At 35.4% G+C, this 13,994-nt stretch overlaps 1 protein-coding gene across 1 annotated transcript in view; it reads right to left on the bottom strand.

Annotated features, from left to right (window-relative positions):
- LOC134373547 (Fanconi anemia group M protein-like) overlaps positions 1-13,784 on the bottom strand; it is a 28,294-nt gene extending 14,510 nt beyond the window's left edge. The window contains exons 1-5 of the mRNA XM_063091454.1: positions 13,277-13,784; positions 12,522-12,694; positions 10,019-10,096; positions 4,305-4,463; positions 1,307-1,438 (exon numbers count right to left, since the gene is read on the bottom strand). Of these exons, the coding sequence (XP_062947524.1) occupies positions 1,307-1,438; positions 4,305-4,463; positions 10,019-10,096; positions 12,522-12,694; positions 13,277-13,784 (1,050 nt within the window). The remainder of the gene's footprint in view (positions 1-1,306; positions 1,439-4,304; positions 4,464-10,018; positions 10,097-12,521; positions 12,695-13,276) is intronic.
- Between the last annotated feature and the right edge of the window lie 210 nt (positions 13,785-13,994).

Here is a 13,994-nt window from a genome sequence, read left to right as displayed (position 1 = left end):
ACCAGACATGTTCTAAGCACATTACTTGTACAAATTCATTTAATCTTAACACCTTAGAGGGAGGTACTATTATGCCTATCTTATAGATGAGGAAGCTCATACAAGTGACAAGTAGTAGAGCTGATATTAAAACTCAGGAAATTTGACCCTGAGTTTCAAATTGTGCTTTCAACCTCCATGTTCACGAAAAAAATATGCATTCCTTTTACGGGAGCATATGGCAGGTGTAAACATATGATAAGATAGTTTTTTTTTAAAGACCATTGAGAATATATTTTAATTACTTTTCTTGAGACGAAGACTACTGTTTTCTACCTTACACTTTTAGTAGCATTTAACATCAGTGATGGTCATTTAAATTTTTTCCAGAATACCAAAAAATGCCCCCAAATGGCACCTTAATTACCTGAAAGAGTAAAACTACCTTTCTGTAAAATATAAATTCTCACTATCAAGATCAAGTTCAACAGGTTTAGATTTACTATTTAAAATTTCAATGAACCTGTAACTCCTAGCAGAAATTAAAATACACTTTATTAAAGTAATTTCACAGAAAGGGCTCCTTTAGTGGTTCCCCAGATACTATAGAATAAAGACTGCATTTCTTGATATAATATTTAAAGCTACTCTAATGTGGTCACAACCTTCATTAACTATCATATCTGGCTTCCTCAATCCTCTACCTCAGCCAAATTGGTTTGCTCACTGTCTCCTACGTGCCTTTGTACAATTGCCTTGTTCTTTTGCACATGCATTCTCTCTCAGTTCAAAGAATGACTTAGTGCCTTTCTGTGCTTGTGAGCATTTCTTCTGAGTTTGGACCTAGCTTGATCGATATTTTCATATCCAGCTATTTTTTTCCTATGAAGATTAGAAATAAGAAGCTTGCTGTGATGCTTCCTCCAGCCTCTGGTATCAAGAATAAGACTAAATGTTCTGGGTCTAAACTTTAGTTAGAATCTACCCTACCATGGTCATGTGACTTTTAAAATAGAAATGGAGTTAAAGACCAATTCTTTAGGCTGGCCAATTGGCTCAGTTGACTAGAGCACAGCCTTGTAACACCAAGGTCAAGGTTCAGATCCCTGTACTGGTCGACTCTTTATTAAAAGTTAAAAGATAAATTTATCTTAATTCAAATCATTAAATTGTATTTTTGCTAGATTTTGTCATGCTTTTATAAACTACATTAATCATATCTGAATTATTGATTAGCTAATATATACCCAGAAAATCATTATTTATATTTTATCCTGGCTCTGAATAAAATTTTATCTATCATCAAAATTTATTTTAAAATACCTACCACAATATTTGGAGATGGGTTTTTCCTAAACTGATCTCTTGCGAGAATTAGCTGGTACTTTGTTAGATTGGGGATATCCCTTTTAATTAAAACATTCCTTTGAATCAAAGAACTGGAAAATGCTTCCAAAATCTGCAAATTTAACAGAAATTTAGTTTAAGGTTTTTGAAAGTCCTTTTCCAAATATAATCATTTTCTCATATTAAAATAGGCATTATATATTTAAAACATTTTTAACTAAACACAGCAAAGATAAAAAAAACTTAAAAGTATTTGACATCTATCTTCAGATAACATCCATATGAGTGAGCATAAGCAATTATTACATCCATCTATAATTTATGAACATATTTATTTATTTGCTTATTTTTTAACTTCTCCCTCCCTCAATCTTCCATAATTTCTTCAGTGTTTTATCCTCAGTGCCTAGCACGGAGTCTGTGGTCATAGGTCCTCAGAAAATATTTGTAGACTGTTGAATAAATAGAAATGTTTTGAGTATATTTGACTTCATTCATTGATTCATTCTTTCAACAAATATTTATTAAGCATCTATTATGTATCAGACATTGTTCTAAATGCTGGGGATATTGTGGCTAAGACAAATGAAGTCACTGTTCTCATATAGTTTACATTCCAATGGGGGGAAGCAAGGAATAAAGAAGTGAACAAAGAAAGTAGATAATTTCGATTATGATAAATGCACTTAAGAATGTGAAACACAATAATATTGTAGAGTCTTTGAGGGAAAAGAGATAACTATTAAATAAGGTAGACAAAGACTTCTCTTTGAGAAGGTAATATTTGAGTTGACATGTAAATCAGGAGGTGTGTCTACCATGTGAGATTCTAAGGAGAGAGATTTCCAAAAAGAGGAAACAGCAGTCCTGAGACTGCTGAAAAAAGAGACCTCCAGATGAAGATCTACTACAGACCTACTTCCATAATTAATTGTTTAATTTTGTCTAATTTTTATTTCCTAAAATAGGGTTATTTTAGTACATTTTTCTTTCCTCCCTCCAGCTTTGCTGCTCATACTGCCTAAAGAAGCACTCAAAAAATATCAACAAAATTTAATTCCAGTTTTATGTAATTATACAAATTATAATTTTATGTTGTTATAATTTTAATCAAAATAAACTATTACTATTTAAAAGATGATTCCTGGAAAGACTGTCATATCTTAAATTAATAACACTTAGAACTTTGCAACAAATAATTTAAAAACAAAAACCAAACCATATTTCTATAAAACTTTGCTTTAAGGAGACTTACTATAGGTTAACTAATAGATGGATATTTTGGTGATCTGTTCCTATATAATCAACTACTTCAAAACAGAGTGGGTTAAAACCACCATTTTATTTGCTCATGATCCTGATTCTGTGAGTAAGAATTTGGGTAGGTCACTGAGAGGGCCCAGAAGTAATGACAGTAACAATGAGCACACCTAGTGCACAGACACTGGTTTCTAAATACCATTCTTCCATAAGAGGAACAAGGGCTCCTTGGAGAAATGATTGATTCAATGGCTGACACAAGAAAAATACTAGATGAGCATAAAGTATCTTGTACCAAAAAGTTAGGAAGTGCTAATAAAAAAAAAAAAAAAAAGGTACATGTCTAAAGGATGCAGGAGCCATCTTGAAGGAGCTCCTGATGGCCAAAGCTGGAACAATCTGAACAACAAAATTAGTGATGATAATCTTGAATTGTAGCTCATAGAAAAAAATAAATATCCCTTAGTCTATACTGATATAAAGAGTTGAATTAATAAATAAAGTTAGAGAAGAAACAGCTCTTCATTGCAAGAGATCAAATTAACTGTAAAAGAAATGAGAGAACAAGAAACAATTAGGTGAACATCACAGAAATAATTGCTGCAGGTAAGAATCATCATTGCCTGCTAAAATCAGTGGGCAAGAATATTCTGAGAAACAGAATATTTGCATAGTCTCAAAGTAACTCCCCACTGGAACTCTCTGTACTATTTTTGCAAATTTCCTGGAAGTCTAAAATATTGCAAAATAAAATGTTAAAAATAAAAAAGAACTCTGTTAGGGCACTGTACAGACAGTTTGTCTCTGCTCCTTGATATCTGGAGCTTTGGATGGCTGGGTGCTAGCTGAAATAGCTTGACTCAGGCCATATTCTGTGCCTTAACATGGCTAACTTGAGGTTTATAAGACCTAACTTGGGGTTCATCACTTTCTACTGGTCAAAGTCAGTCACAGGGTCAGCCTAGATTCAAGGAAAGGGGAAATTTATCCCATCTCTTAGTAGGAGTGGTAAAGAATTTGCAGCCATCTTTAATCCATGGCAATGAAAATGTAAAAATATGTTCTCTTACCATACTACTCATGAACTATAGAAAAACAATGTGTTACCTCAAATTTCTCCCACTGAAAATGACAGCTAAGCAGTTTCTCAATAGCTACAATATTGACACTTGGGCCAGATAATTCTTTGTTGTGGAGTGGCTATCCTGTCCACTGCAGGATGTTTAGCAGCTTCCTGGCGCCTATTCACCAGTAGCACCTCTATACTCCACACCTCCTCTCCCTCTCTCCCACCCACAGTTATCACAACCAAAAACATGCCAAATATCATCAGGTAGGCAAAACTCACTTTCAGTTGAGATTTGCTGCTGTATATGGGATCAGGGAGAAAAATACAGAAAATATGTTTAATTACAACTTCTGGCTAAATCGGGGTATGTATAGCTGGTGTGCTCACTTTGTGAAAATTCACTGAACTATAAACTTATGTTTTGTGCACTTTGCTGTTTGTGTGTTGTATTTCCCCTTTAAATAATAGTTTGCTAGTACACAGAAAACATGGTACTTATTCCAAAAATTTTAATTTCAAAAAGTTTTTCAACATGTTGATTACATAAAACGAAACAATAGTATATCACCACAGCCAAATTCTGTTAGCTGAAATAATTACATCACCAGTTCATTTATCAAAATCCTGAACCATAATAAAAATGGCATACCTGGATATATGTCTTTTGGATGGCTGTGAGTTCTTCACCAAGGGGAACAACAAGCTTTTCAACTCGTCTTTCATGAGAGTATGGCAAAATATCCAGAGAATCTTCAGAACGAAGCTCTATCTGCCCAATTAGTAGGTTAGTAATTACCTGTTGCACAGCCTATGCAAAATCAATTAAGCATGATTATAAGTTATATTACATATTAAATTTCTTTAGTTTGTCACTAACATAAATAAAATAGCAGTAAGTTTTAGAAAGAAGCACTAGAAATTCAAATCATTAAGTATCAAAAAAAAAAGACACGCCCATAAAGAAAGTACATGAAAAGCAGCACAATAGGTGGAAAATGCTATTGAAACATCCTCTCCCCACACAGTCCTTCAAGCCAAGCATCAGAGAAACAAAGATATTAGTAAATGTCCAACAAGTTTCTCAAATGTATTTTGGCACTTTTCAAAAGGAGTCTTTATAAAGACTCAGACAAAACAGACATTTTATGTTAGCAAACTAAGTCCCCAAAACATTATATAACACAATCAATTTCAGAACGACAACGAGAACCCAGTTTCTTGATTCCCTGTCAAATACATTTTTCCACTGATTTTTTGTGGGAAAAACAGGAAGAAATCTTATTACTATTAAAGGACATAAATGTATCTTAGGAATACTTTACAAATTGGCTTATTAAGAGATTGAGGGCCCATAGGGCCTATAATAAAACAATCATTAATGAAATTAGTAGAATAGTTTCCTTTTAAATCAACATATATGATATGAATGTATTTCTGGGGCTAAATTTCATTCACCCAAAACTTATAAAGGGACTTAATTGTAAAATTAGGGAACCGGAACAAAAACATTTAACCTGTTGGTATAAACAACTACTGTACCAGAAGACTATAGCAATAACAGTTAAAAAGAATTAAAAAGAAGGCTCCCAACAAAGAAAAGCCCAGGACCAGATGGATTCACAGCAGAATTTTACCAAACATTCAAAGAGGAATTGACACCGATTCTTTACAAAGTATTCCAAAAGATTGAAACATACGCAAATCTCCCAAACTCATTCTATGAAGCAAACATCATCCTGATACCAAAACCAGGTAAAGATATAACCAAAAAAGAAAACTACAGGCCGATATCCTTGATGAATATAGATGCAAAAATCCTCACTAAAATACTAGCAAACAGAATACAGCAACACATACGTAAAATTATTCACCACGATCAAGTGGGATTCATCCCAGGGATGCAAGGTTGGTTCAACATACGCAAATCAATAAATGTGATACACCATATTAATAAAGTCAAACACAAGGACCATATGATCATCTCTATAGATGCTGAAAAAGCATTTGATAAAGTTCAGCACTCATTCATGACAAAGACCCTCTATAAGTTAGGTATAGAGGGAAAGTATCTCAACATAATTAAAGCCATATATGCCAAACCCACTGCCAATATCATCCTGAATGGGCAAAAGCTGAAAGCTTTTCCTTTAAGAACAGGAACTAGACAAGGATGCCCACTCTCACCACTCCTATTCAATAGTGTTGGAAGTACTAGCCAGAGCAATCAGAGAAGAGAAGGAAATAAAGAGCATCCAGATTGGAAAAGATGAAGTCAAACTGTCCCTGTTTGCAGATGACATGATCCTATATATCGAACAGCCTAAAACCTCTACAAAAAAACTCTTGGAATTGATAAATGATTTCAGCACAGTAGCAGGATACAAAATCAACACACAAAAATCAGTAGCATTTCTTTTCTCCAATAGTGAACATGCAGAACGAGAAATCAAGAAAGCCTGCCCATTTACAATAGCCACCAAAAAAATAAAATACTTAGGAATTGAGTTAACCAAGGAGGTGAAAAATCTCTATAACGAGAACTACAAACCACTGCTGAGAGAAATTAGAGAGGATACAAGAAGATGGAAAGATATCCCATGCTCTTGGATTGGAAGAATCAACATAGTGAAAATGTCCATACTACCCAAAGTGATATACAAATTCAATGCAATCCCCATCAAAATTCCAAAGACATTTTTCTCACAAATGGAAAAAACTATCCAGACATTTATATGGAACAATAAAAGACCACGCATAGCCAAAGCAATGCTGAGCAAAAAAAATAAAGCTGGAGGCATAACACTACCTGACTTTAAGCTATACTACAAAGCTATAATAACCAAAACAGTATGGTACTGGCATAAAAACAGACACACCGATCAATGGAATAGAATAGAGAATCCAGAAATCAACCCACACACTTACTGCCATCTGATCTTTGACAAAGGCACCAAGCCTATTCACTGGGGAAGGGACTGCCTCTTCAGCAAATGGTGCTGGGATATCTGGATATCCATATGCAGGAGAATGAAACTAGACCCATACCTCTCACCATATACTAAAATCAACTCAAAATGGATTAAAGAATTAAATATACACCCTGAAACAATAAAACTTCTTAAAGAAAACATAGGAGAAACACTTCAGGAAATAGGACTGGACACAGACTTCATGAATATGACCCCAAAAGCACGGGCAACCAAAGGAAAAATAAACAAATGGGATTATATCAAACTAAAAAGCTTCTGCACAGCAAAAGAAACAATTCACAGAGTTAAAAGACAACCAACAGAGTGGGAGAAAATATTTGCAAAAGATACATCTGACAAAGGATTAACATCCAGAATATATAAGGAACTCAAACAACTTTACAAGAAGAAAACAAGCAACCCAATTAAAAAATGGGCAAAAGAGCTAAGTAGGCATTTCTCTAAGGAAGATATACAAATGGCCAACAGACATATGAAAAAATGCTCAACATCACTCAGCATCCGGGAAATGCAAATTAAAACCACACTGAGATACCATCTAACCCCTGTTAGGATGGCTAAAATCCAAAAGACTATGAACGATAAATGCTGGCGAGGTTGCGGAGAAAAAGGAACTCTCATACATCGTTGGTGGGACTGCAAAATGGTGCAGCCTCTATGGAAAATGGTATGGAGGTTCCTCAAACAATTGCAGATAGATCTACCATACGACCCAGCTATCCCACTGCTGGGAATATACCCAGAGGAATGGAAATCATCAAGTCGAAGGTATACCTGTTCCCCAATGTTCATCGCAGCACTCTTTACAATAGCCAAGAGTTGGAACCAGCCCAAATGTCCATCATCAGATGAGTGGATATGGAAAATGTGGTATATCTACACAATGGAATGCTACTCAGCTATAAAAACGAATGAAATACTGCCATTTGCATCAACATGGATGGACCTTGAGAGAATTATATTAAGTGAAACAAGTCAGGTACAGAAAGAGAAATACCACATGTTCTCACTTATTGGCGGGAGCTAAAAATTAATATATAAATTCACACACACACACACACACACACAAAAAAAAAAAAAAAAACCGGGGGGGGGGGAGAAGATATAACAACCACAATTACTTGAAGTTGATAGGACAAGCAAACAGAAAGGACATTGTTGGGGGGGAGGGGGGAGGGGGGAGGGAGGGAGGTTTTGGTGATGGGCAACAATAATCAGCCACAATGTATATCGACAAAATAAAATTTAAAAAAAAAGAAAAAGAATTAAAAAGAACAATTAAAAAGAAAGAAACAAAAGGGGGGGGTCCTGAGAGTATTTAGAACTTAAGAGTTCTTTTTTAAAAACTAGAATGCCTCATAGGCTTAGTTTCAGAGAAAAAACATTCAAAAGGACAAGAATAACATCTTAAGTCACCTTGTATTCCCAACAACTGTCACAGTTCCTAATATAACACATTATAGTTACTGGGGGTCTATATACATTCCAAATCTAGAGTATATTTATGACCATTTTATAAAATTGAGTAAGACTTTAATATTTTTAATAATTCATTCATTCAGCAAATATTTGAGTAACTCCCACGTGCCAGGCATTGAGTTAGTGATAGAGCTATGACCAAAATAGACGTAATCCTTACCTTTCTGTAGCTGATAAATAAAAAGCCAAAAAAAAAATGATAGATTATGATAAATATTAAGAAGAACAAGATAGGGAATGCTGACTTTTGATAGCTTAGTTAGAGTGGCTCTTTCTAAAAGGATAACACTTAAGCAGAGACCTAAAGACTGACTAAAAAACAATTAAGCATGCTTCAAGAAGGTTAGAGGGGAAACCAGGGATAGGATAGAAATTTCTGAAAATCATCAAGAATATGGACAAAGAAAAAAAGTCTTGCAGCTTGGCAGAGTTAAAAACTATTTTAGAAAGTAGCAAATAGAATCCCTACCTAATACAAAAGACTATTCAGAGCTACTAAAATCGGAATGTTATGGGATAGAATCCAAAATCTGCATTTTTACTATTCTCTAATAAAGGAAACCAGAGCTCCCTGGAGAAAAGTTTCGATCCATGGCTGGCACAGGAAAAATACTAAGTGAACATAAAGTATCCTGTTGATGCTAGAAAGTTAGGAAGTGCTCAAAAAAAAAGTGCATGTCTAAAGGACACAGTGCCATCTTGAAGGAGCTCACAAAAGCCAAAGCTGGAAAAATCAGAACAACAAAATTGATTACTATACTACTAGATTGTAGTCCGTAGAAAAAAATAAATATCCATTAGTCCATGCAGTTCATATGACTTGAATTAATAAATAAATGGGGCAGGGCAGGGGGTAAGAGGTACCTCTTCATTACAGATAAATTCAAAGTAACAAATGTAAAAGAAATGAGGGAAAGAAAAATGATTAGACAAACACCACAGAAATAATTGTTACAAGCAAGAACCACCACCGATGATAATACAGGATATTTACATAGTCTCAAAATATCTCCTCCACAAGATACTTACTACTCACAAACGGAAAAATAGTATTTTTACATTGAAGAAATCCAGAAAACATCATCTTAACCAAATCAAGATTAATAGCACCAGTAATAAGACAAACAAACATCATGTATTCCCTGACAAGATGTACTGAGAAAAGCACGCATCTAGGATATTTATATATTTCTGGCATATTCTCGCCAAAAATTCATAACCTCAGTCCATCATAAGAAAATATCAGACAAACTCAAATTGAGGAATATTCTACAAAATACCTGGCACCTACTCTTCAAAATCATCAAGGTCATGGAAGACTGAGAAACTGTCACAGATTTGAAGGGAGTAAGGAGACATGACAACTAAACATAACATGAGATTCTAGAGTGGACCCTGGAACAGAAGAGGACATTGGTGGGAAAACTGGCAAAACTCAAATAAGATCTGCAGATTAGGTACTAGTACATTAATGTTAATTTTTTGATTTCAATCATTCTACTATGACTATATACTGTGTTAACATTAGGGGAAGCTGGATGAAGGTCATACAGTGGAAAAAAATATATTTTTGCAAATATTCTGGAAGTCTAAAGTTATTTCAAAATAAAACTAAAGAAGAAAACAGTAACAATTTAAAGAAACTGTTTTAATATTTAAAAAATCTAGTACTTTTATACTTTTAACAAACAGCTTTAGCTGATTCTCATGCACACTGAATTCTGAAAATAATCTAAAGAAACTCCTGCAACCACAGAAGAAAAGCTAGGCCCTGTTGTAGAAAATGTAGCACTAATGTCAAACTAGATAAATACTAGAATGGAAAGGTGATCTGACCCCATACAAAAGTTCTTATTTTCTTAAATGTTAATAAATGAAAAGACATTTTACTTACCTTTATATCACTACCTGGCGTGGCACTAAGAGCCAAGATTCTAAAGTGATTTGTATATTTGACTAGTTCCCTTACAACCTTAGGGGAAAAAAAAAAAAAAGAGTTTTTAAATTTCATCTGTCCAGTGCAAAAATAACAGTAGTTCTGTTAAACAGTTACATGCGAGGGTACTTCAAAAAGTTCACGGAAAGATCTGTATTATCGTGTAATTCTATTTATCCACAAATTTTTTGAAGTACTCTCTTATGGCCCATTATTTATTCCTTAAATGGCATGTTGATGGTCTAGTGAGTGGAACTACCACTAGTCATATTATCTGAAGAGCAATTGATTTAGGTATACACTCTACACCAATCAAGAACACATTAGGGCTTCTGCATAAAAAAACTACAATGTCAAGGCCTAATATAGAGGCAAATCAAAATACTCAGAGGGCTACTTCAAGATCAAGTGGAAGAAGAAGACAGAGTGTACTCTCCATTGCTTGATCCACAGTTCTGCCTTACAGCTATATCCATATGTACATTTGACAGATTAAGGTAAACCATAACAGATAAAAATAGCGAAGAAAAACTTAAACGGCAATATAAAATTAGATTTGAAAAGAAAAAAATTTTAGGAAAGACTTTAAAGAAAATAGGTTTTATATGGGAGGCTCACTTTTTAAATTAAGGTTTTTCATAAAACAATGAAGTAATTTGAGGTCATTTTTAAAATCAAACTTTCCTTTTAAATCCTAAAACCTTTCCTCAGTGACACCAAAGCACCATTCTACCCTCTGTAGTTTGAACTCAACACCCACTTGTAGTAGATTAGTACTGGATAACTTGCCAGATTCCCATATGCCCCTTCACATGAGGCCCCAATACAAAGGAAAAAGGACTCCCAAGTAAACAGTTGCAGGAACAGCTCTCAGTATACTATAACTCCTACTTTAGATAGGGAATTAAACAATAAAACCAGACCATCCAAAAATCATCCAATTTCAACCCAAGTCAGAGATAAATTCAATGAGACTAATACTGAATCTTGATTAATACTCAAAAAATTTTATTTATGAAGTTTTTTTTAACATGATACGGATTGCATATGAAGACATTATACTTAACAGAGACTCAAGTAGAATTATTCTAATTAAAAACTGATGTAAGACAAAATATTCCTAATGAGCATTTCCATTTTAGTTTAGTGCTAGAAGTGATGCCCTAAAATGTCATAGAAGGATTTTAAAAAGTCATAAACACAGCAAGAAAAACTAAAAAGAACACTTATTGGATTGGTACTTTTAAAAATCCTTTTTGTATGATAGCCAGAATTTGAAGTTTTCTATCAGATTGTGAAGCAGTTTTGGGAGTTCTGAGTGAAATCATTTTATTGGTATATGCCTACCAGAAACTGTTGTTTCTACACATAAAAAGTGAGCCAAATACTGTTACTTCTTTTCAGGAGGAATTCTCAAGCATTTTGTAGAAGAGAAAATGTGTTACAATGTGTTTGTAACCCAGGAAGCTACATACTTCACGGAGCTGATAGGCCTATTCGAACATATATGTGAAATATTCAATGTAGTGTAAACTCTCAGAGCAGTTTGGTTATTAATTAATTGTAAGCTTTGCAGCCAAAAAAAAATTTTTAAAAATCATCTAATCTAATGCCTAGAAATTTTAAAAAATAAAACAAATGAGTTAAATATAAGCTAAATTTACAAAATAAATTCCATATAGTTAAAATAACAATTTTTATTTTTTCATCTTTATTTTTTTGGGCAGCTGGCTGGTAAGGAGATCTGAATCTTTGACCTTGGTGTTATAACACTGCTCTCTAACCAACTGAGCTAAATGGCCAGCCCTAGAATAAAAATTTTTAAATTCCCCTCTCAAGCATAATTCTTAACACACTGTGCATTAACTTGGAAGGATAAGAACAAATGGAAAGATATATCTATTTGCTGGAAACAGTTAAGATGACAATTCTCCCTAAAATGATAAAGAAATATGATACAGTAACACATAAAGTCCCCAAGGAAACTACAAATTTACAAACTGGAAGTAAAATTGATGTCTTTACCTTCTTTTTCCCTCTTCTATTCTTACTTATACTCTATACTCTATTCCTAACATCGCCAGCTATTATAGTTTTAACTACCATCCGTATATTGATGATTTCCAAATCTGTATCTCCAGCTCAGCACTCTCCACTGAGATCCGTGCTTCTATCACCTACTGCCTAATGGATACCGACAATTGGATTCCTCATAGACACCTCAAACTCAACATATTCAGGTTAAAAAAAAAAAAAAAAAAGAAAGAAAGAAAAGACAGCAGAGACACTGATTTGAATGGAAGAAGGAAAGTATTTCCCATCACCATCTGTTCTGAGATAATAGATGTTAAAGGTTTTTTACAATATATCATCAATAACTTCCTCACAAATAACTATTCCCCAAAATACTCTTTTAAACAATATGGTTACACTACAAAATACCATTTAACAAAATTATTACCTGGCAATAAGCATAGTTTCCAAGAGCTTTATGAGCTTCATCAATAACTAGACACTTTATTTCAGCAGCGGGACAAGCTCCTCTAGATAGGTCATTTACCATGACCTGAGGTGTAAGAAAAAGAACTCTCTTCCTGCACCATATTTCCTTCCTGGTGAAAACTTGAGTAGACCCTGTAAACAGAAGTGACATTCTATATTCTAAACTTCAAACTATTACCTGTAAAATATAAATAGTCTGGCCTATTTTTAGAATGCATAAATGCTTTGGTAATCTGCTTAAGAGAACAATTCGACAATTCATTGGAATGCTGCATTTTAAAGTTCTTATGTGGTCCAAATGTCAAAGCTGGCCCTTATTTAAGACCACAACTCGATTGTCTTTAGAGAATTCCAACAAAATGGTGTAATATTTGAAGAGAAGCTAATTCTTCAATTGGGAAATCCCTCTTGGAAAGAATATCAAGAAACATCATGTTCAGTTACCCATGGGGTATACGCATATAATCGCTTCAAAATACTCTGAGAAACTACAGGGATTCTCCGAATATCGAATAAAGCACCCCTATTCATCAGAGTTGGACTTACTACAAGTAGATGATATTTTAAGGAAGGGGATGTAAAATGAGCGTATTTGGGTTTGGGAACTATTCCACATGATTCAGGAATTCCTTTAGCTCTATATCCACCGGAACGCACGCTTTCCCCGGGGCACCCAGCTCTTCGTTTCAAATTAGCCCATTCTTTCTAAAATACCTGTCATTTCGGCCATGTGGGACTGCGGGATACCCATCACCTGGTAGCAAGCCTCGATCTGCTGTGTCACCAAGGGTTTTGTGGGGGCCATGAAGACCACCTTGCCGGAAGGGAACCAGCGGTAGAAATTGTACATGACCACGGCGGCAATAAAGGTCTTTCCCAGCCCGGTTGGCAGACACACCAGCGTGTTGCAGAACAAAGCGGTCCGGGAGATGTGCAGTTGGTAGTCCCGCACCGGGCAATTGGTCGGGTAAATCCACAGGGCGCCCGCTGAGGTGCAGAACCCGCCATTCTCGAGTCCCAGTTGCCGTTCAGCCTCGTACACCGCGACCAGCAACACATCATCGTCCGACTCCGCCTGAGCCTCCGCCGCCGCAGGCAAACCCGCTTTGGAGCTGCCAGGGGTCTGCGGCCGCTCAGTTCCAGAGCCGCAACCCCGTGCCCCAGCAGATCGAGAGACACTTGAGCCCCACGTCTGGAAAAGCGTTCTTTGCCGTCCGCTCATTAGGCCGACGACCACCAAAAGATTCGCTAAGACGCGGGCAGCTGCAGCAGCTCAACCGCCACGGCTCCGAACCCCATCGGTTTCCTTCCCATAAAACTATGGAACGAAAGGGCGGGACTGCAGCCAGTTTATCCACTTGAAAATGCCGCCTCTTAGTTTGCATTGGGAATATGATTGGCTGCTTCCCGGAAATCCTCGTGGGCCTCCCGG

The sequence above is a fragment of the Cynocephalus volans genome, chromosome 3 (assembly GCF_027409185.1).
Source record: "Cynocephalus volans isolate mCynVol1 chromosome 3, mCynVol1.pri, whole genome shotgun sequence".
In the NCBI taxonomy this organism is placed as follows: domain Eukaryota; kingdom Metazoa; phylum Chordata; class Mammalia; order Dermoptera; family Cynocephalidae; genus Cynocephalus; species Cynocephalus volans.
Note: the sequence above shows the minus strand (reverse complement) of the source record. Positions and strands in the feature narration are given on the sequence as shown.